Source organism: Centruroides sculpturatus, unplaced genomic scaffold, assembly GCF_000671375.1.
Source record: "Centruroides sculpturatus isolate CEXI.00-Female unplaced genomic scaffold, Cexi_2.0 scaffold165, whole genome shotgun sequence".
NCBI classification, from domain to species: Eukaryota; Metazoa; Arthropoda; class Arachnida; order Scorpiones; family Buthidae; genus Centruroides; species Centruroides sculpturatus.
The window spans coordinates 372,707-397,945 of NW_019384429.1; the positions used below are offsets into that span (position 1 = coordinate 372,707).

A 25,239-nucleotide genomic window follows, 5' to 3' on the forward strand; every position below is an offset into this window, starting at 1 on the left:
GAAAATCTACATACTACAGTATTACCATTTATTGTATTCTGAAATATGAAGTGGGATTAAGTTGTTAAATATGTTAGGTAAATAATCCACTGCACAACATACAAAGGAGAGGGATAGCAATGCACCACTGCATAACATAAACAGAGTGCAAGATGGTTAAATATGCTGTTAAGTTTAGGTTAACAATGACATAGTACATAATGCTAAGATGATGATTAGGTTAGCACTGTTTTATTTAATAGTGTTTGATATTTTCTATTAAATCTGTTCATTTGTATGTTATATATCACTGTGATAAACAGAAAGTGATTTGTTTCTTAATACATGCTGTAATATATGTTGATGATTTAGATAAACATTAAATGTAATGTAATATATGTTGACGATTTAAGCAAAGGAAATGTAATCAGGTAGGTGTCGAGGTGGCAAGATGGAAATGGAGAGAGAGAGAGCTCAAAGGAACCAGCTGGATGTAGAAGTGTTTAGTTGTATTAATAAAGAGTTATTCGTACCATATTATCTGGTCAGTTGAGTTGTTTATAATACACATGCATTCAGCATTCAAGACAGCGAATGAGAAGAGATATGTTTGTGTTTTTTCTGTTTATATTTTTTACTTTATATAGTTTGTTTTATTTATCAAGATTTTGACAAAAATGAAAGAGTGAAATAAGAAACATTTTCTTATAAGAAAAATTAAAATTATAAATATATTTTAATATGCCTACATTTGTCAGTCTCACACTATGCTTATAATTTTAAACCCTTATTAAAATAAGAATAATTAGGAGGGAGGAGGATAAGAATATGTACTGTGTATTTCTCAAAGTCGGCAATACTGACTGCAGAAGTTCCCATGAATGCATTTTGCTGTTAATGGCAAAGTATGATGGAACCAACTTTTGTTGATCTGTGAGTCACCAGGGCATTGATAGATTAGTAAACATTTTTTTTGTTTCGTTTCCATCAATAACTTTACAGACTCAGGCCACAAGCTTTCTCAATTTTGTTGCTTAGGTTGTGAAGTTGAAGAATCTGAAGGAATAAAGATAGAGAATAAAGCTAAAGCATGAGGTAACTTTCGTGTTAATGTCTGCCTGAAGTTATACTCTATTGACAAGTTTGTGGAATTTTGTTTCAGAGGGTAAGAGTATACATAACAGTACCAGACAAAAGTATACACATACTTTTTTTCACCACCTACTCTTATCCTCCAAGTGATAGCCTTTAACTTCCAACTTCCATTCTTACAGAAACCATGGGTAAAAACAAAAGAAAAACTGATTGAAAACTAAACTTTACAAAAGAGAGTCTGGACGAAGCAAAAACTAAAACTGATGATAGAGAAAACAAGCATTTAGTGGAAAATGTATTTGGTGTACTAGAATGTACCCCGAGGAAGTGTCTGAAAATTGTAAAAAGAAAGATTTAAAAAATTTGTAGGTCTGTTGACATTTGTTTTACAAATTTATTAGGATTTTCTCGCATTGTTTCAAGGAACTGTACCAATGCCTTTGGGACAATTCAAAAGAGTTTTTAGTGAAGAATTAAAATAAAAATTAGCTAATCACAGCCATGATTTGGATGGAAGATACTACAGATTAACTAAACTGAAACTGATAGAAATTGCTTACCAATTTGTGGAGAGAAACAATTGTCACTATTGCTTAACGAAGTGAAGATGATGGCTGGAAAAGACTGAGCCTATGATTTTTCTAGATGATATGGTTTTAGTTTGCAAATACCTAAAATTGCAACTTGAGCCATTCAGTGGGTTTTAACCTGATAAAGGCACAGTGAATTTTTGAGAATTTGAAGCAAGTTTATGAAGAGAAAAAATTTTAGCCACATAAGATTTCCAACATAAATGAATTTGATATAACAACAATTCCAAACAAGTCATCTAAGGCATACACTCCAAAGGGTAAAAAAGGCTGTCATAAAAGTTGCATCAGATGAAAGTAGGCAGTTTCAGTAGTTTGTTGCATGATCACCTCAGGAATTTACATACTTCCTGTTTTAATTTTTTCTGGAAAGCAACTTATGCCAGCAACTATGATGGTGCCTCCATATGGCATTCTGAAGCTGATATCCAACTCTGGTTATATATAGACAGACCACTTCATTCAGTGGCTGAATAATTTTGATGAACATAGTCAACCAACAGCTAAAGACCCTACCTTTCTAATATGGACATTCTTTGCACTGTTCACTTGAAGCTGTTCTTTTTGCCAGAGCCAATTTCATCACTTTGTAAATGCTGCCACCGCATGCCAATCACAAAATGTAGCCAACTGATTGAAATTTCTTTGGATATCTAAAAGAATCTTACTCTAAAGAAGTGGGAAAATGGTTGATGGGATACCACAAGTTACTAAAAAGTAAGTTACCAGGCTTTTCCATGCAGCCTTAAAATCTTCAATTTCTTGTCAAAACTATACTTGCTTCTTTCTTTCTTTCTTACTTAGCCAACAGGAAAGGTAAGTGACATACATCTTTCAGAAAAAAATGTACTCTGATGAAACAATAAACACTGAAAATGCAAAAAATAAAGTGTATACTCTTTAATCCTTTTAATATAGAGGAGAGAATTTTCTACAGTATTAAGAAACATTTCTGTGTCAGAAGTCATATTCAAACTTTATGTCCTTAAACAAATGCATGCATTTTGCATGTAATTCATCTACGCAGATAATATAAATGTAACTAGTGAAGAAAGCTGCACATTCCCACATGGCAGTGATGTACTGTGTATTATGCAATAAAGCATTTACCTTCATATTTGATCCATTCTGAGATTCCATTTGATACTTTATAATACACTAAAAGGTAATACTGTAGTACCTATTATTTTATGCACAACAACTTTCTAATTGGCATTATCGTCCTATTTTCATCAGCATAGAAAACTTTGATTGCATTTAGAAAGATACACATCTTTTCAGATTAAATTAAATAGGAATACTAATTATGATTACTCTGTATTTTCAGAGGATTCATATAAACTTAAAAATAATTTCATGCATATAAAACTACTGAAACAGCATATATCCTTCAGAACATTGTTTGAACAAAAATAAAACATCACATAACTTGCACCACTATACATCTTTATATCTCCAAAGTAGCCATTGAAATCATGACACTTACCTGTATGCAGTTTAGAAGGTATTGTCTCAAATATTCTGTTTTTCTCTTGTTTCTTTTTTATTTCCATTAGCAGTTCATTGTAAATAAAATTAAAAAACAAGTGAAATGAAAATAACACAAAATAATTGAGATGGAATCCCTTAAAACTGCAGTTTCAAAAATACAAAATGGCCACCAAATAACAAATGTTTTTATTTATCACATAATATTAATTAGATATTATAAAAATAATACTCACACATTCATTTGAAGTTATGTATTGGACTCATACAACAGAATAGAGGCAACTCAAAAAGAAAATACAAACATTAACAGCATAACAAAATTAACCTAACTCCTCCATAGAAAAGTTGATTCTTCATAAAAGAAAGAAAGCAATGCCTCATGGATATAAGAAATCTCTACAAATAAATACAGATATTGCAAAATTATTTCTACAAAACACAAGAAATATCACAATCACATAATGTTCTAACTCTGGCAGACAAAAACAATAACCATTAAATCTATAAGAAACTGACCTGAAATAGAACAATACATAAAATACACAAACACATTAGATAGTCTTGGACCTATAAGGAGCTCTATAATAGGCACCCTAATGATCTTAGCAAGGATCACATTAACAAAACTGTGTCAAACTGTGGTTGGCTTAGTGATGCCTCTTTGAAAATGAAAGAATTTATAATTGTCATACAAGACAAAGTTTTAAATAAAAAAAACTAAAAAACATACACACACAATCAAAAATCCAGCTCATGAAACATGACAATGGAGAAAATAACATTTTCAATTGCTTTCAGCAATCATCCTCAAGTTAAAACCTTATTTGGAAACATATCAGAATAGAATGTATGATGGAATGTAATAATTTACAAAATTGTTACATTCAAAATTGAATGTAAAAATACAAAATTGCTAAATTCCATCATATGTTCTATTCTTACATATATTTCCAAATAGGTTCTTTAACTTGAGGATGAAAATGTTCTTTTCTCCATCATTATTTCATGAGCTGGATTTTTGGTTATGTAAGTGTTTTAAATATTATCCAGTATTTAGTGTATTCATTACTACGAAAACACATATTAAAATTTATAACACTTACAGACAACACTTGCCAAGAATGCCACATTATGCATGAAACTGTACAGAATATCACATTAAGTTTCAAACATTCAGTACATACAGATTACTTACATTGACATAATCAAATAACAAATATAATATATCAAAAGCTTACACATAAACAAATTAGTACAAATGCAACTATCATACTACAAATATATATTGCAGTTTTAGAAAATAACATGCACAAAATATACTATAACTAAACCATGATCACAGGCAAAACAATCCATCACAACAAACCAGACATCATATTCACTGACAAACAAAATAAAATCACATTCATCATAGATATATCCATTCCAAATATCATAACTTACAAAATAAATACACTAAAAAAATTAGTAAATATTCAAACTTGCCCATGAAATAAACCATCTATGGAAAATGAATAAGATATTCATTGTGCTTATAGTGTTCTCTTGCATTGACACTACAAACAAATCTAGAAATATTTGAATTGAATAGCAGCATATATATCACAGTGCAGGAAGGTTGCTACTAAACATGTTATATATTCAGGAAATTTTTAAATACAGTCAAATCTCAATTTTCGAACAACCCACTTTTCAAACAGATTAGTTCACAAACAGAATTTCAAATTCATATTTGCCCCATTTGTCATATTATAACTCAGCTGCTAAACAAACTACTCAGCAAGAGCCAACCATAGATCAGAGAGAAACAGATGGTAAACTCCCTAAGTTTCCTATGTTATAGAAAATCAACAGTCTGACCAGTTAGTGACAGGAATACTGATTCAAAAGTTAGTGGCACTGAGATCACCTACATCATTAGATGTCATGATATGAATCACCAATAATTATGCTATCTAAATTCGATTTAAATGCACTTGCAGGAAAGTTACTACTTCTATTTTTCAGTACATGTCACAATTGAATTTAAATTAAATTAATAAAAACTACATTAATTGACATTCACGTAATATAAATGACATCCAAGAATTTGTCTTTAAAGGTGCGTAAGTCAAATTAAATAACAAAAGTTTATTATATATAATATAGTATTACATTATCTACAATATTACATTGTTTTTGTAGGCATTCTAGAATGAAATAAAGCTAAAAAAGTAAAAAAAAAGGCTTTATTTTGGGAGTCAGAAATGGATTAATCCATTTTATATGATTTCTTATGAGAAAATTTTTTTGGTTTTAGAACAACTGTTAGAAACAAATTATGTTCAAAAACCAAGGTTTGACTGTACAGTATAGTACATACACAAACAACACATAAACAAAGTAACATTTTTGCTCACTAACTGTCTTGATTTTGGTCCAGCTTACATAAGCTATAAATAGCATACCTATGGGCAAGGTAATCTAACTAGATGAGTTTTGATTGAGAAGTCAGACAAAGAGTGTTACACATCTATTCCTAAATGAGGAATACATAAACCAAGAAAACCATACCAGACTGTTCATCATCTAGGTCAGTGTTTCTCAACAGGCGTGATATTGCCTCCATGTGGGCATTTTTCCATGTTGAGGGGGCAATTAGTAACAATTTATATTTTCAGGGGCAAAAAACAATTTTCTGGGCAATATAGTAAAACATTATAGTAAGAATAATTAGATATTTTATTCAGTATATCATACAATAATTAAACAAATAACATTATACTAGTCACTAGTCTATTCAATGCTAGCCTGCTCAGCCCCACCAGGACCAAAAGGTGCTCCTATGATTTCACTCCAACATCTTGGCTTAAGAAGCAATTACATGACAGCACTTGGAACAGTTGGCAAAACAGATGGGATAATAGCCCCACAGGTAGACTCATCTATCGATTTATCCCAGATGTCCAACTCAGGAACAGTTGCAACTTTATAACACCAACTTTTCAAATAACCCAAATAATGTCAGGACATGGGAACTTCAGGTGTTATCTTAAAAGATTTCTACATAAGACAGACAAACTTTTTACTTGTCAAACGAATCAAGAAGATAACCCGGAGCATGTTTTGTTCCACTGCCCACACTACAGTAGGCAAAGAAAAATGTTAATAGACTCTGTGCGTACAGCAAATGAACTGTGGCCTTGCCTATTAAAAACTTTAACGAGTAGCAAAAGACTATTTAATGCACTAAAAAACTGCCACTAGCATAAAAATCCTCAACTAAATTTATAGTGTTTGCCTACACCTACAAAGTATTTACTTTCTACACGAGTTTTATCTTTGTAATTCTGTATCCCTAGAATTGTACATGGGTCCTCTTTGTTTTTATAAGTTTTTGAAACACTATATTATTGTATGGGTACATAATTTGTAAATATATCCTTAAGCAAGGGCTTCTTATTTGTTAACTTTGTATTACAATCTCATATGTCTTCAAGGTAAATTGATGTATATACTCCAAAAGTGTACAACTACATTTTTGTAAAATCTATACTTGTACAAGTTTAAATTTGTAACCGTAGTTTTTAATTTAGAATATAGCTTCTTTGTATCTGCTAAATTTATTACAGTAATACCTCAACTTATGCCACCCCAATTTACACGAACTCGGAGTTACGCGATTTTCAAATCTCGTCGATTCGTCTTTTCTTTGAGCGCCACGCAACTCTTGCTTACTCACTCCCCCCACACTATTATTCAGCTTACATGTTCGGACGTGTCGCGCGGAATCGACGCATAGCTACAATTTATTTTGTGTTATTTATTTTTGTGTTTGTTATATCTACGGAGACTTGAGAGACTCTATGTAGTGATTTCTTGTAACCATGAACGAATCAAAAGACAAGATAAGATTAACGAGAATATTTATTAGCTTACATACATCTGACTTGGATTTTACACAAATTGCAAAATTATACCCCGACTTACACTGTTATCGCTCGGTCCCATCTATTGCGTAAGTTCGGGGTATTACTGTACATCATTCATACAGTGTATTGAAAGCTCAACACTTGGCATGTAACTCGTCAGTGTAAATACTTTATTCAAATTTTGTACATACGTTTTCTTTGTAAATATTTTCTTTCATTGGTTGTAAATAAGCGTTGCGGTGACCATGGGGTTGCATCGAATATCTTAACTTTCATTCTATCTTATCTCGCTTTATTTCACCTTCAACCTGAACCCTTCCTAAAACTTTTATTCTTCTTTCCTTTTCATGTTTCTTGGGCTTTACCAAAGAGTGCAGCCAATAAACAATTCTCTAGTCTATTCAATGCAGTATGAATTTGGCATTAGCCTTGGCCTTTGGCATCGGAATTTTGAAGTAAAGGGTGCGATACTACGTAACGGTTTTATTGAAGGGGGTGACAATTCGTTAGAGGTTGAGAAACACTAATCTATGTCAACAAAGATTTAGCTGATGCTATAGCTCCTTCTTATATAACAACTCTAAGTAATTTGCCTCTGCTTCACCAGAAAACACCACAAAGTATAAAGAGACTGTGTCTTAATCATAAGCAGGTCGGGCACCCAGTGGTCACTGAGGTGTCTGAACTACAAGGTCAGACTGAGTTAAGTGATCAGGCTCAAGTCTTAGCTCTAGCGATACTACCCAATAGGGACGGAAAAGCCTTCCTTGCCTTCCTCCCTCTCGAGTCCAACCCACATACATTGACATGAAGTTTTGTGTGCATCCTATGCTGCACTAGAGTACTCTACCATTGAGAGTATTGTTTAAACATAGCGGTCAGCAAGGTCCCTTTCCCCTAGATAAGAGGGACCCTGCCTGGTGGACTAGAGGTCGAATAGACACAGTATTACTTCCATCAATTCCTTTAATGTCTCCAAGTTTCCTTTACTTGCTGCTAGCATTCACAGAGAAAGTATTTGTCTTCGGGCTGTTCCAATCGATGTGACGAGCCCTCCTACAAAAGTCGTCCATATGGGAACACTCAAGTGCATAGTGCCTGCATTGCTGCATGGGCACCCACAGGAGCAGCAACCATCTCCATGTCCAAATTTGGACTTGAAGTGAGGAAACTTCCCATGTCCTATAAGGACCTGGGTCAGCATCCAATTACAACTGATCAGAGTTAGGCCAACTTAAGACATAAAGGCATAGGATGACCTACCCAGTGCTCTTGACAGAGGTGTCAGAGTATCATGGGCTTTGGGTCTGTGTAGCAAGCTTTTTAATGCTTGCTGTCCGTTGTCGTTCTTTGGTGAGGGACGACTCTGGCGGAGTTTCTAAAATCTCCCTAAACTGGAACCTATCCCCGCTGGGGCAGACGGCTACAAGAGCTGCAAATTGGCATTGCGGCATGCAGACTCACACTAAAACAGAAGGGAGACTGGTGCAGTCGAGGCACAGTGGCTATCCTTAATAGTATCAGCAATAAGAGGGCCAAAATGAGCCCTCAGTAAGTCTGGAGCTGGAGGATGGTCACTGTAGCCGTTACCAATATGGTTCCTAAGGAGGACTTGTCTTCAGACAAGATATGTGGAGTGTAGTCATCTGGACTTGTCTGACATAAGTTGGTAGTCCTGCTGATAGAAGTGTAGGCACTCATTAGCCTGTGGTGTGATGGCACTCGACGGGCGCTGCCGAAAAGTGACAGGGACATTTCGCTTTGATGGAACAGTCCCGAGTCCCCTACTCGCGATGGTCAAATCAACCACTTGTAGCGAGATGCACATTGTACCCTGGGATGATGAGTTACGTCCCTGATTACACATATAGGAGCACACAGTGGACGCCGAAACTTCTGGATTTAATTCCCGCGTCGGTACAGAAACCGGGGGCCATGGATCTCACAATCCGCACCCCTAAAATCTGAGACACACAAAGCAAACTCCTGCATCCACCCCAGTGGCATGGGGCCGATGTCTTGAACACAAAGACAATCGAATACAGTCGACTTGTCTCAGCCCGTGATAATGCAAATCACGTAATGCTCCTTCTGTCTGGTAAAAGAAGAATCAGCTTCCCAGGAGGAAGACTTGGGCTTTGCACACCCAAGTGCTGGCCTGGAGGCAACGGTCTGCATACCAAAGCCAGTGGGGCGAGGAGTTGCACTCCCATGCTGAAGCCTTGCTGATGGCCAGGGGGATATTGCCCTCAGTGGATTGAGGGATTCTGCTAGCTGATTTCTATCCTGACGACAGTTGGCAGAGTCGCTCCTCGACATAGGGCCAACTTCTGCTATGCTTTGAGGGGGAGCGGTGCTTAAAGGCCTGATGGTGCGTTGGATGGCTGTATTTGGTCCCGGAGAACTGGAAGTGGGAAGAGTGTCTCTTAGTAGGGATGAAAAAGCGGCCCAAGCTGAGCAACCAGCCAGGCTGAGGTAACCTTGAGTAGGAGGCCACTTAAATGGGTAGCTGTCTCGGCAGCGGACCAAGCAGTGACGACCCGGCAATAAAGGCCAAAATGGTACCTCAGTAAGTCCAAAGTCAGAACAGGCTCTTAAACACATTCTCTGATTCTCGAATGGATTCAGGGCACCTGTAAAAGGTTGGGGTCACCTCAACCCCACTTCTTTCTTTTTATTTTGATATGGTTACAAAAATGAGTAATAGTACATGTGTTAGTGGTGTTTCCTGTGCTACTGACGATACTCAAAACGTTAACACCATATTGAAGCCCTCCAGTAGACCTGAGCAGGACACAGCAGCTGACGCTGACAACACCAAGCTGCTGGAGAGATGGGTCATGCGGAAATGCAGGCCCGCCAATGACAAAAATCAAAAGCCTGGAAAAGGTAAACAAGATGCCATGAAGGTATCCATTCCTCTGGAGTCGGGAAGTTCCGATTCGGACTCCAAAGGCCTTCAACACTGTCTCCTCTGGTGGAGAGACTGGAGGACGGCTCCTGAATGAAGAAGAAAGAAAAGGCAGGAGGTGACCAAAGCTAAAGCGAACAAGTAAGACAGTATAAAGCCAAAAGATGAGCCTGCCAAAGCTGCGGCAGTCGTGGCAAGGGAGAAATCCCCGGCCAAAAACAAGGGTGGGTCCAAACGCAAAAAGAACGGCCCTACCGCACTGGCAGCCGGCAAAACACCGTTGTTGGCACCCCCTCAATAGAAGGGGAAATGGTAGAGAGCCATAGGACCATACTGGACGAAATCCACCAAGAACTAGCTGGACTCTTGGGGAGAACTGACACGCAATGTCAGAAGTCCACTTGTGGCCTGTTTAGCAATCTATAATCTATGGCCTGTTTAGCAAGATGGCAGGGATCTTGAATGCCCAGGAGGTAGAGATAGCCTCCCTCCAGGCTGAAAACAAAACCCTGCAGGAATTAGGTGGTCAACAACCACCAAAAACTCCAGTTGAGAAAGACAAGGCGCCACGCACAGACCACGTTACATATGCGGCCGTAACAGCCCAACCAGCCCAGCATGTCCAAGAGGGGCCATGGGCAGCAGCCAAGCCAAAGAGGGCAACAACCACTGAGCACCTGCTCTTCATTTACTCCAAGGATCAGGGCATGAGCAGAGATTGCACATGGGAGCTGATCAAATCAAGCATTGATCCGATTAAGTTGGGAATCGGCATCAAGAATGTTCGGTGGATCCGCAATAACAGCATCCTGGTATAGGTTCCGAAGGGCCAGGACGTCGCCAAACTGTCAAAGGCAATGACAAAAGGCCCACCGGTGCTGAGAGAGGCAGTCACCTGCTGACTGCCCCAGAAGCGATGGCCACGGGTCATACTCTTTGATGTCAGACCAGACATCAAAAGTTGAATACTGGCCATTCAGCATGAATGCCAACTGTCCGTGCTATGCACGGGAACTCGAACAAGTCCGGGCCGGGATGGTCTACAGTCCGTCATAATCAGGGATAATGAATTAGCGTTCAACTCTGTATCTCTACACACCTCAGAGACGAACGAACGATGCGGCTGAAAAATATTGCAGTTTAATGCCAAAAAGTGCCATGCTGCAACTGCCCAATTGCAGGTGGAAGTGGTCGAGCTGGATATTGACATCATCCTGCTCCAAGAGCCATATCTTGTACATGGAAAAGTTAGTGGCCTATCACTACAATGGAGTGTATTTGCCCAAGAAGGCGACGAGTGTCATGCCGCAGTTATCTTTATACAGAGGAATGTCGACGCATTTGCCATCCACATTTAGCTACTCGTGATGGCCGTTGAAATACAGCTGCCTGCTTGCCCATGGGTTGCGGTCTCCAGTCATCGCCTGCTGTCACTAAACCTGGGAGGCCTTCTGACTGAACTCGAAAAAGTTGTCTTGTCTCATGGTCGAGTAATTCTGGCAGGTGACTTTAACACCAAGCACTCACTATGAGGCTCCCCAATTGACGATCCAGATGGGGACATGATGAAGGAAGCAGTGGAGAGTTGAGGATGCACGTCCTGAACGACCTGTTCAGGATTGCTACCTTACTTCTATCCAACGGGTGATAGCTGGATTGACCTTATGATTGTGAGTGTGGCTAGGCTTAGACTGACTTTGCAGTAAAAACTATCGACTCAGAAAGCTGTAGCAACCACCGCTTCATCACCTACGAACTGATGTGCGGCTCACCAGATTGACCGAGCAGTTGCTATAGACTTGCTGTTGGAAACCGTAGTTGATTTGCCCAATGCCTCATAGAGAAGACGACCAATATAGTCACTCAAGTCTCTAAGGTTTAGAGTGTCAGGGATCTGGAGGAAGTTGTGGCCAACCTCACCAAAGCAGTCAGAGAAGCAGGAGACTACACGCTCGCACAACAGAGGCCCAACAACCACCAGTCAGTTCCTTGGTGGAGCCAGGAACTAAGTGTCCTGAGGAAGCACGTGAGGGTGCTCCAGCGATGCTTTCAACAATGCAGGGATGATGACCTTCAGGCTACCAGGAAACTGGAGTTCCAGAGGGCCAATGCTGAGTACAAGTACAAGTTGAACGATGCTAAAAAAACCTCATGGCTCAGTTACTGTCAGCGTATCTGTGACAAAAATCCGTTGTATTTCATATTAGCTAGTGGCGGGAAAGCTAAAACATAGCACGATCTTGAGGTCCATCAAAAAACCAGATGAAACCCTAACCTCCACACAGGAGGAGTCAATGGAGGTGCTGCTCCACTCGCACTTCCCGTGCGATGAGCAGTCCGATGATACCAAATAACAGTGGCAGCTTCAAAGTGATGCAGAGTTGCCTGTTCTTGAGGCCGAGATTCCTGTGCCTGTGACCAACTCTGAGGTGGCCCACACCATTGGCAACCTAAGGAAAGGGAAGGCACCTGGCGTTGATGGGATCACGGCCGAGATGGTACAAGTTCTGCATCAAGAACGTCTTAACCTGCTCCGTACTTTATATCAGAAGTGTCTACTCCTGGGACATTTCCCAGTGCAGTGGAAGCGGGCACGTCTTGTAAACGTTTAATCATAAGAGTAGGCACCCGAAGAATGAACTAGGTCCTATAGAAAGACCAGCCTTTTGCCAGTCTTGGGAAGGTTCTTGATGAAATCCTCAGTGACCGAATATTGTACCACTTTAAACGGAAAGGGCTGCTACACCCACATCAATATGGGTTCCAGCTGGACATGCTGACCTGCAGGGCATTACATTGGGCGGTCAACCTGGTTTACCAGAACTGCCAGCAGGGCCTCCACATGTCACTTATTTTGATGGACATCACAGGGGCTTTCGACAATGTCTGGTGGCCATCCATACTGGGTGAGCTGTGGAAGGCAAACCTGCCGACCACCCTGGTAACATTTACCAGGAGTTTCCTGAGTAGACGCACAGTGGTTTATCAAACTCCGAGCAAGAGGTATAGTGGAAAGGGGCTGTCCTCAGGGATCCTGTATAGGACCCCTACTATGGAACGTTCTAGCAGATACGGTGCTGCAACTTGTCCTACCGGACGACATCCAGCTGCAGGCTTATGAGACGATCTGTTGCTAGTAGTTGCAGGGTATAGTGGGCACGACACGGAGAGTCGCGGCAATGAAGCAATAGAAATGGCTTGTTCACTGGGGAGAGCTGCACAAGCTCTCCTTCAGCCATGAGAAATCAGAGGCCTGATGATGGCCCGAACCGAAGTGTTGGCACGCTGGCCAATATACCAGATTAGGGATAACCGCATCCAAAGGGTGAACGAGTTAAAATACCTTGGTGTTATCATCGACCAGACATTATGTTGGATGCTCCACCTGAGGAATGTTCGAGACAGAACAAACCTCACGATAGCAGCACTATCAAGGCTAGCCAGACAAGACTACAGGCTTAGTGGAGAGGTGCTTCAATCCATTTACAAGATGAGTGTAGAGTGCGTTATCTGCTACGCCTGCAGTATCTGGTGGAAGGACTTTGCTAATGTCAAGCAGAGCAGAACATTACTCACGATACAGCAACCTGCTGCCCTATGGATCTCTAGGGCATACAGAACTGTGTCCATGGAAGTGGCCCTGGTCTTGGCCGGGCTGCTCCCATTGCCTTTGGTAGTCAGCCAAGAGGCAGCCTTCTACTGGACAACAGTAGAGGGCATAGAGGCTAAGCATTGCAATTAGATGTACCTGGTCAGACTCAGATATCAGACAGATGCATTGAAAGTCCATTCTGACTATAGGACTGGACTAGACTGGGATGTCGGTGAACCAGCAAATATTGGAGTTGAAATATACACCGATAGCTCAAAGGACGGCAGCTCAGTAGATGCCATGTTCTGCGTCTACTGCTACAGAGTTCGTACGTACAGTCAGTCAGACAGACTGAATGAGGATGCGTCTGTATTCTAGGCAAAACTGGTGGCCTTGGTGGGGGTGTCCCAGTGGATCCTATTACACCCAGGTCCTGAGCCAGTCACAGTCTACTCTGATAGCCAGTCGTCACTTCAGGCCTTGAGTGACGGGTACCATCGCGATCCACTGGTACACAAGATCAGACGTAGGGTACTGAGGGTGAGGCATGAGCAACACGTTGTCCTGCGGTGGGTCTGTAGCCACATCGGGATCCCGGGTAACAAATGTACCAATCAGCTGGCAAAGGAGGGAGCCAGCAGCCCATTTGTAATGAGGACGGTGGAACCGTCCACTACATACATAAAAGGTACCCTGTTACGAAGATCAATGACACACTGGCAAGAGCACTGGAATCAATGTACGGTAGGTAGGTCAACCTATGCCTTCGTGCCTGAAGTTGGCAAAACTCCAATCAGTTGTGACTTCAGATTGACACAAATATTGACTGGTCACAGGAGGTTCCTCACTTCAAGTCCAAGTTTGGACAAGGAGATGGTAGCTGCCCCTGTGGGTGTCCTTATGGAGACGCAAGACACTACATACTTGACTGTCCTCTTACAGAGGACTTCCACCTAGGGGCCGACCAAGTTGATTGGAGCAAGCTCCCTGAACAAGTACTTTAAACGCTATTAAAGGAAACTTAAAGAAACTAAAGGACTTGATGGAAAAAGTTATAGATCTATTAGACTAATAGAGCCCCTCCTTAGGGAGAGGACCCCACTGTCCGTTACTTATATAGATATTTTATCATGAGCCAAGTTGTGTGGATTTAGTGCAGTATGGGCTGCACATTATAAAAGTTATGCCAGGTTAGAGAGCTGGGCCGGGGTGCAGATGGGAGCCCGAAAGATGCACCATGTGGCCCAGCTATGTCGTCCCTGTCTACCGTGTCAGGTATCCAATCAGCCGATGAACAACGTATAGTCTCTCTAAACCTGTAGTGCCATTAGGCGAGGCAGGGAAGGAGTTCCTTATGAGACTCTTGCCAGTATATCATTGATCATCACAGTAGGGTACCTTTTATGTAACTTGCTGGATGTTCTACCTTCTCCATTACAAATGGGCCGAGTGATTGGCATGCTTGTTGCCCAGGATCCCAATGTCAGGTCAACTTGTCACACATGCCTTGCCCTAGTACCCTATCTCTGATCTCCTGTACCAGTTGATCACAGTGGTACCTGTCGTTCAGGGCCTGAAGCAACAACTGGCTGGCAGGCTATATCTCCTGGGCATTATTTGACAAAAGGACAAACAACTTTATGAAAACTCTATAGAAGACGAGATTGGACCGGAGGTCCAGGTAGTTTAATTGGAAACGCATCTGCACAATAAGAGGCAGTTACAGGTTTGAGTCCTGCTCTGATCAGTTTCTTTTCTTTCAGTTTAATCTAAGTTATTTAATTAAAATTATAATTATTAAATTTATTATGAGATGGTGCCTAACACCTCCCTCTATGGTCAAATTGTTTGGTGATTTATTATTAATATAGCTGTTATATAGCCTGATGGCATATGGCAGTGGTTGGCTTTATTATTTGACAAATTGGTAACAGGGCTCAGTTACCTCTGCTAGACAAAACAAGAAACTGTAGAGAGATTGATAAGCAAACAAAAATCAAAAATTTGGACAAAATTAGAAAATAAATCAAAGAATGTTACTATGAATATAAATTATCAGAAATTAGTAAATATCCAAAAACTTGCCCCTGAAATAAAGCACCTATGGAGAATAGATAAGGTTCTTATCATGACTACAGCCTCCTCTTGCAAAGGAGGATATAGTCATGAACACTAAATAAAAATCTGAAAACCTTAAAACTTGACAACAGCAATTACATTATATTATAGAAATCAGCCATACTATACATATTTCAGTTGGGAAATTCTTAAATGCAGATACATCACTAACAACACAAACAAAATATCATTAGCTACACTTTGAACTTAGTTCTGCACAGCACTAGATACCAATAACTGACTAGGACAATCTAACGATAACAATAATAATAATAATAAATGCTGGAAGAAACTTGAAAAACTTACATAGAAAACATTTTAATATTAATATCTAATGGCACAGATTCAAGAGTCAATTGTTCAGCTTCTATTTGCTACAGAGAAGTAAAATAGGACAAAATTGAAAGTCATTTTATAAATAGTTCTCTGAAAGTCATTATATAGAGAGGTGAAAAAAAGTGAAAAAAAAACTTTATTTCTGTTAAATAAATATTATTTTTAATAAATCAAACATTTTGATATTCCAAAATACAATCTTCATGATCAACACAATTGAACTAGAGGATAGTATTTTAATAAATTGAAATACATTTAAAATTTGAAAGTAAATATTTTTAAGGATTGAATATATATAAATTTACAAGACCACTAATATATGTTAAAATAAAGAAATTCACTTGTAAGAGTAGAATGAAAATATTTAATGCCAATTGACAGCAGCAATTGTTATACAGTAAGACCCAGCTTAAAGCTGCCTCGATTAATGCGGATTCAATATAATGCAGTCTGCTCGAAACCTAAAAAACACTCAAAATTTACTGATTCAAATTAACACAGCATTTCATTGATTTGTGATTATTCCCAAACAAACAAATCAGAAAAAGGTGGCAATTTGTCATAGCACTGTACTTTCTTTAAATCTATGTTTGTTTTGTGCAATTTTGGAAAAAATATATTATCATGCAATATCGACTTCGCTTGGCAAGAATTAACTGATAAATGCAAGAACAGTGTGTGGAAGAAGTTATGGCTGAAGGTATCCAAGAATTTTCAACAAGAAGAGCCTATCGCTGTATCGTTAGATTGACTAAATTGTCAACCTAATCGATGCAGCAAGACTAGGAGATATAGATGAGCAGGATATTGATGAGTTACTGCAGGTTTCTGGTGAGTGTCAATAAATTACATGTGCATTTTTCTTGAAATTTTTACTTCCCCCTCTTGTCCCAGTTTGACCAAGTTTTTGTAATCCCTTACTATGGATGTCCAACATAACTCTATCCCTGTTAAAACCTTCATCACTTTATGAATGATAGATACGATAAGCAGAAATGAAACATACAAGAAACTTTGAAATAAATATAATAAAAAGCATACTGTATAAAATTTAATGAAATAAATGGATGTCCACTAATACTCAATCCCCCTTGTCCAACTTTTCTTAACCCCTCCATCCCTTTCAGTGTGGACATCATTTAAAGACAGCCCCTTAGAACAGAGGAGTAAAACTATAAATATTACCAACAAATGTACAATTTGATGGAATGGAAAAAAATCCATGAAATGAATCTAAATGAAAAGCAGTGTCTAATGGTAAGCTTATAATAATGATAAACTTATCATAAAATAGTTTAACAATAAGTAAATATTTTAATGTTCAGAATAATCAATACTATTTTATGTCTTGTTATTATATATGAACAAAATCAGACTAAAACACAATGTGTTTCAAGTGAAATTGAGTTTTACATAATAGAAATTTAATGAATTTTACAGTTCAATAATTATGAAAGTGGTGTAAGTCCACTTATGGCCCAGAAAGAATATATTAGTTTAGTTAAATTCACATACAAGTCTTTATGCGATCAACTTACATATTTCTAAAGTCATAAAAACATTGTCAAACTTAGTACACTTTATTTGTATTTTTGAATCAACTAAAATGCAAATGTTTAAATATCTCAAAAGAAGAAAAAATGGACTTACACCACTTTCAAAATAAACAGTCGAAGTAAGTGTGTTAGTGTGTGTGTGTCTGTATTCAGGAATTCCCTAACAATATTACATGTATTCAATATAGTAACCTCCTATAGAGTGATGTATGTTTTCCATTCAACTGTAATGTTGCCAGGCTTTTGTGTAGTATATGTGGTATAACACCTGTAGAGGAGAGAACAGAGTCTATACAATAAGCACCCTATCCATCCTCCACAAATGCCTTATTTCCTGGGTGAGTTCTGTGTACTTGCTAATTTTTTTTCAGTGAATATGTTTTGTATATTGTGAGTATTTGGAATGGTTATGTCTATAATGTATGTGATTTTATTGTGTTTGTCAATGAGTGTAATGTCTGGTCTGTTGTGGTAAATTGTTTTATCAGTTATGGCTCTGTCATAGTACATTTTGTGCATGTTGTTTTCCAATACTGTATGTGAAATGTATTTATAGTATGGTATCTGGGAGTTTAATAACTTGACTCTGGTTGGCATAGTCTGGTTGTGTTTATTTGCAAGCTCTTGTATTATATTTGCTAATTAATTATGTCTATGTAAATAATCTGTTTGTGCCAAGATCTTACAACCAGAAGTGATGTGTTGTATAGTTTCTGGCATGATGTGACATTTTCTGCACATGTCATTTGTGAGTAGTGTATCTTTGAGTATGTGTTTTCTCTACTTTTTAGTATTTATGACCTGATCTTGTATGGCAATTATGAATCCTTGTGTCTCCCCAAAGAGGCATTCCCAAGATAACCAGCTATCTGATGCAGTTTTGTCAACAAAATCCTGGGCCAGGTCATAGGGATTCCTGCCAAGTAGTATCTTTCAAGCCCACAATTGCTTAATGTGTCTATGCCTTTTATATGTTATGTCATGTCCACATGCTGCGAGTGTAAGTTTAATGGTTTGAGTCTGCTAGAATTACTGCTTTATGTAACTGTAATGTTTCTTGTTGTTTTGTAGAAAAACTCTCGCAGTGACTGTATTTGTAGTGAAGACTTACTTTGTTACTCAGGCCATGACCACTATCTTTTTGTGGAAGGGTTAATCTTTCTATGGCAGATTTAGAATGATGTTGTTTATGCTTAGTAAGTATTGTTCTTGTTTTCTTTTGGAGATGCTCAAGATCTATGTGAGTCCAATGTATAATTCCAAATGAATGAGTACTGGGAGGACATATGTGTTTATTGTTTTATTATTATTATTATTTGCAAATACAGTATCATGTCAGCTGATATTGATGCCATATGCTATGCCAGACTGAATTCAAGGCATAGCTACCCAAACAAGTGAACAAGTGTAACATTAAGTTTTTATGTTAAACATCAACATCAATAGCAACTTCAACACCAGGGATGTGATTCAACACCTTGTCTTGAACCTGTTATCAGTGCATTCTGTGAATAATAAAGTGTAATTCTTCTTCTACCAATGCTTGGTTTGAGGGGAGGAGGAAAGCTCTCTGCATGAGGGAAGTTAGGCAGAGTTCACATAGTTTTTGGAATGCCGTTGCAGGAATAATTTGCGGTATGATGATGTTTTTATGATGAACAGAAAACAAAAGCTCAGGAGATTTTTGGATATCTAGGTCTAAGAAAGAAATTCTGGCTTTTAATTCTTCTTCTAAAGTGAAATCGATAGATGGATAAACAGATGCCAATATTTGAATGAACTGTTCTAAATTGTCTGTGGAACCTTCCCATGCGAGTAGTATGTCATCTACATAACATAAATACATTATTTGGTCTAGGATGGTCAGAGGGGCATTAAAAATATGCTGTTCTATGTTGGGCAAAATGAGTTCTGCTAACACTGGTGATAGTGGGGATCCAATTGGTACACCCTGTGTCTGTTTATATATTGTGCCATTAAACTGAAAGTAATTGTTTTCAGTTATGAGAAGGAGAGCTTCACGTAAATGTATTACATGTGAAGATGGGTACCCAGAGTTGATCAGCAGAGCATTGGTGAGCATGACGGCCTCAAAATATGGTACCAAAGGGTAAAGGGAAACAATGTCAACCTTAAACAAGCAGTATGCATTAGCGGAGAGGTCTTTTAGTTTGGTAGAAATGACTGTTTTAGCATCCATAGAGGCTGTGGTTACAAGGTTAGATGGAGGTAATAAGGATGTAAATAATTTTGCTATGGCAGTTTCCAGATGGTATGTAGCATGGGTGCATTTGTTGACTAACAGTCTTAAAGGCCAATCAGGCTTATGTGTTTTTACCTCAAAAAATAATCTAAGGAAAAAAGTGTTCATTGGTGGTTTTAGAGGACCTGTTAATGAAGATACAATCCCTGGAAGAGCTGTAATTTTGTGTGTTTTCTGTAATATTGTGTTCATTGGGTCTTGTTTTAGAATAACAGACTTGGATTGTTTCAGGAAATCTTTTGCCCTTGATAGAAAATCTTGATTTTTAAACAAAACAAATCTTTTTTCTTTATCTGCCACAAGTAAATTTAAATAGTTGGATGCGAGGAAGGACTTTATTGATTGAGTCATTTTCATATCCATGCTTTTGTTTCTCAGGCGTTGTTGCGTTGCTATGCTTGTAATAGCTGATAATTCCAACTTAGGTTGTACCGGTAACTCTAGAGAAGAGACACTTTTAATGGCTGCAATGGTAGAATAAATAAGATGTGAATAATCAAGTATGAAGCATTGGTAGAAGAAGAATTACAACTTATTAGTAAAGTGATGCAAGAAGCTGGTTACTCCCAGTCAAAATTTTATTATCTCTGAAATAATAAAGTTTATCACTAACGTTTTCAAACTGTTGAATAGTTCTTCAAATGAAATATACCAAATAACTAATGGAACACAAAATTAGAATGTAAATATCAGTGGCATGCCATGACATTTGATGATAGGGAAGCTGTGTTTCTGTAAGAAGCCAACTTCCCTATCATCCAAGCCAAAAAAGCCAAAAAATGAAGCCAAAAAAAGGGCAATCAGTTAATTGTGTGTCAGTGATGATCGTCTAGGATCCATTCATATTCATTTGTTCGATAAGCCTGTTAAACTGTAGACTTCTCTAAATGTATTTTTAATAGATTATCTGACTTAATAAATACACAAGTTCAATATAATTATCTCTGTTATTAGATTTAATAGATTCCCTATGCAATCTAAATGCCAATTCTTGCTTTGATAAAAAACATATAACATCTATTAATTTAGATATAATATATCTATTAGCCGTAACTATCTCATTATAATTTTCAATATTTATTTTATATTGTCTACTAATGTTAAATTCTATTCTGCTTTGATTTCCAAATTGTTTCAATTTTACGAAAGAATCAATGTGACATTTACGATTTTCATGTCTTTTTGCTAGCTTTACTCAAATTATTTAAATCATCAAAGCCATTCTTATTCCACACATTAATTTCATTTGAAACTAGTAGACAAGGCCAAAAAACAATTTTTGCATTTTTATGCATCCACAAAGCCATTTTATGTCTTCACAAATTTTATTGTGAAAATGTCGAACAATTTTTTTATTGACGTATTTATATTTAATTTAGGCATTGGTCTTTCTCTTTTAATAATGTTTTCTTTTTCATTATATAGTCTTGAGACAAAATTTTTTTTTAAAAGATATTTTTGATTGCTTTAGATAATGTGAAAATTCCTTTAAACTGCAGATATTTGTAAGTCATCATGAGTTTTCTTGAAACTAATAAAGGCATTAATATATGCATGCCTTGTTTCCAGTTCTCTTCTGTTCATTGATGATGATATGCATTTTTACTTGAACTTCTACATCAAAAGATGACAAGTTTCCAATGATTTCTCTCTCTTCATAGCTCTTAGAAAACTAGTATCTGAACAACCAACTTTCAAACCTGTTATCATATCATAATAAATGCTATAATAAACTCAAAATTAAATGTCTATTTGTTATACAGGCTATGCATTTATATTAATAACAAAAGATAAACTTTTTTCAATCAAACAGTAGTCACAGCTTAGCTGTTCAATATTTCACCTTGTTTAAGTACAACAGAATTACTTTAATTTCAAGTTTGTTTGCTATTTTCTCTTTGTCATTTGAAATATAATTAAATAACTTTTAAGTTAGAAGATGGCAACAAAATGAATCTTGGTGCAACATTTTCATAATTGAAAGAACAAAATAGAATGCCAGTACAGGTATACCTCAACTTACGTCGTTTCGAGTTATGTCATTCCCGATATGTCATTTGTCAAAAAAGTATATGGAAAAATAAAAATCAAGTTTAAGTAATTTTATTCGACTTTACGTCTGTTCGCCACAAATATTGAAGTCGTAATATCACTAGAAAAGCGTTTAAAGCACATAAAATCATATCAAAATATATAAATTTACAAGTATGTACTGTATTTATAGTACATGCATTTGTAAATTTAGATTATTTTTTTCTGTACTATAGTAAAAACTAAAATTTATTTGTTTGTAAGCTTAAAATAGATCCTTATTAACCATATATTANTTAGCAAAATCTTGGGGTTGCAAGATTTTAATGCAAAATATTGAAAATAATTTGTGAGAGTTTGAAAATGACACGCTTTGTGTCACTTCTGGTGCAGCGAGACAACGATTCAGCAATGCTGTAGTGTGAACTAGTGTAATGTTGTCGCTTTTCAGTGTATTCAGTTGTCTCTGTTCCATTGTAATACAACAGTAAACTGTGGTAGTACACCATTATTGTTTTTGAAAATTTGTATATATCTTTATTTTAGATTTTTTCGGGTCACAAAAAAATTCACAATCATAAATGGGGTCGTGAATATAAAAAGTTTAAAAAGCTCTGGGTTAAGTTATAAATCTACTCGCGATTCACATAATGGGGCAAGGGTGGCCAAATATCTAGCGGGCAGGTGGCTAACAGTCCAAAATCAGTCTTGGATAGACTCATTGGAAGCATTTTGGTGTGTAGCTTCCACCAGCTAAACCACCCGAGGCTGGTGCTCCATAAAGCGCATGCGCAAATGCATATAATCTGGCTGCCTTACACCATTCAAATATTTTTGCCACGAAAGCTGTCCCGTATTCGACAATATAGAGTTTCCATTGGGAATACGCATATACAAATTTATATTCGAATATACATTAGCAATCTTATCACTTTTCTCTCATGTAGTATAGAAATTTGTAATAAGATACATAATGCAGTTATAATAAAATATAAATTTTAATTAATTCAAAGTACATTCAAATATGAAAATAATCACACAATGTATTTATATTTTAGAAAATACAAGGGAAGCAGCACTTTCACTGCTTCCAAGGATGGCATGGCACACCATTGGTGAATATTTAAATTAAATCAAATGTATGCCTGATGAAAGTCGTTACGAAGGGCATGCGCATTTCGTGTGTAGATAATGGCCATTAAAGGTCAGCATTCATAAGGGCCTGCCAGGCAGCCAATAAATTTAGCTCATGTTTTTAGTTGATGAACGTGGCATTGTGGCTTGCTCTATAAATAGATATGGCCTCCAACCATCTTGTGCCAACCATCTCTATAAATAGATATGGCCTCCAACCATTATGTGTTCAGGGTGAGGCATAGTTAGGATGACCTTGGTTAAATGCAGTCTCAGGGTCAGAAGCATAAATAGCAAGGGCCATGTTGTGTCTCCCATGCTGAAGGTCTGCAAGGTGTTCACATACTCTGGTTGCCAAGGATCATTTGGTAGATCCGATATAAATAAGGTCCCTGTCACATCTGTTGTCCTTTAGAGGGACGAAGTAAATCCCAGGGAGTCTGTTATGGTTGGGAGTGTCTTTAACATTGCGGAGTATGTCAAAGATCATCAGACATCTCCTGTATGTTATCTGCATGTGGTGTTTGTTGGCAATTTCAGTGTACAATGATTTAATGTAGGGATTAAATGTGACAGGGACAAGAGTTTTACCATCTGGTCCATTGTTGGTGGTTGCATGAGCAGCGGAGGCCTGCAGTGAGTGGTGGTAATGATCAATCAAATAATGGGTCAAATTAGGGTAGCCATGCTTGGTTGCAATCCTCTTAATGTGGGTTAATTCAGTGGCTAGAGCTTGTGGGGTGGACGAGTGAGAACATGCCCTCTTAATTAACGCATTAAATGCCACTGTCTTGTAGGGGAATGGGTCACAGATTTAGAATGATGATGTTTATGCTTATATCTATTTATAGAGTAAGCCACAATGCCACATGCATCAATCAAAAACATGATCTAAAATTACTGGTTGCTTGGCAGGCCCTTATGGGCATCAACCTTTAACGGCCATTATCTACGCATAAAATGTGCATGCCCTTTGTAACGACTTTCGTCAGGCATACGCTTGATTTAATTTGAATATTCATGTTCAAATTTTGTGTTCCATTAGTTATTTGGTATATTTCACCTGAAGAAGAACTATTCAACAGTTCAAAAATGTTAGTGATAAACTTTATTATTCACAGAACGCACCAGTAACAGGTTCCAGACAAGGTGTTGAGTTTCTATGTTATTGGTATATATCTGCCAGTCAGGAGAAACAGAGTCCTTATTGAGGTCACATCCCAAAGGGATGTCCAAGTACTCCAAAAGAAGTTGGCCTTCCTGTCAACTTCTTGTCTGTGAGGTGGTCATCTGTCAATTGCCAAAAAAGCACCATTTATGATGTCCATGAGAATATCAGTAAAGACAAGCTGGCAGAAGTTATATCTGCCCAAAACAACTTGGGCATGAAGGCTGACGACCAAAGCCCAAGTTTTCTCTCAAAGGGAAAGGGACCTCCTCAACTGGATCTGTGAGGAAAAGCTCCCCTATTCAAAAGACTTCTTGAAAAAGGCAAAATTCATGTTGGGTGGACAAGAAACTGGGTCCAGAAATGTCTTGCCCTAACTAGGCACCTCATCCATGATTGCAGGGTGGAGGTCCAGACTTATGGTGTTTTATGGTGCACTACCACAAGGAGTACAAAATTACACTGCTGAAATGCAGCAATTGTTGCAAAGCCAACAGTAAGTTTGGTTAGTAGCTGAAGACAAACCACTCATGCCTGAGTGCCAGATGCCCCTCTTACCTGAGGGAACTGGCCATGGTCAGGTCTCATACTGACTATGGCCGGTAACCAACTGAAGTTGTCCTAAAACGAAATAGAACTGAGGAACTTATTTCTATAGTTTTCTGACCTAATGTTCAGGATCTAAACTGGTCTTCACTTTTACTTTGAACAGTGGAGAGGCTATCTTATAGCCTCTCCACTGTTCAAAGTAAAAGTGGAGACCTTCAGGCCATCATTAATTATATGGTCAATGTAAGTAAAGCTATTTTAGGGCTAGCATTGGGTAGACTAGGACCTATCTTAGCCCAAAACAGAAGTGCAATGCATATGAGATTAAAAGAATTTGACAGAACATAGTAAAGAGGTCTATAGTGGATGGTCTATTAACCTGGGGCCGTATTCTGGTCACTGTCTCTCGTCTCTCACAAGCCAGTAGCTGATTGGCTAATCCAAATGATTAACCAATCAGCGACCGGCTTGTGAGAAATAAGAGACCAGAGACAGTGACCAGAATACAGCCCCTG

The 25,239-nt window shown here is 37.8% G+C and overlaps 1 protein-coding gene across 4 annotated transcripts in view; it reads right to left on the reverse strand.

Annotated features, from left to right (window-relative positions):
• Positions 1–25,239, reverse strand: part of LOC111619676 (coiled-coil domain-containing protein AGAP005037-like) — a 341,137-nt gene that overhangs the window by 274,525 nt on the left and 41,373 nt on the right. For 2 of the 4 annotated variants that reach the window (XM_023361443.1, XM_023361442.1), the window contains exon 1: positions 3,151–3,975. The exons of 1 other annotated variant lie outside the window; for it this stretch is intronic. In XM_023361443.1, the coding sequence (XP_023217211.1) occupies positions 3,151–3,217 (67 nt within the window). In that variant the 5' untranslated portion in view covers positions 3,218–3,975. Of the gene's footprint in view, positions 1–3,150; positions 3,976–5,068; positions 5,117–25,239 lie in introns of those variants that run through there. One more of the 4 variants, XM_023361440.1, reaches the window with a different exon arrangement.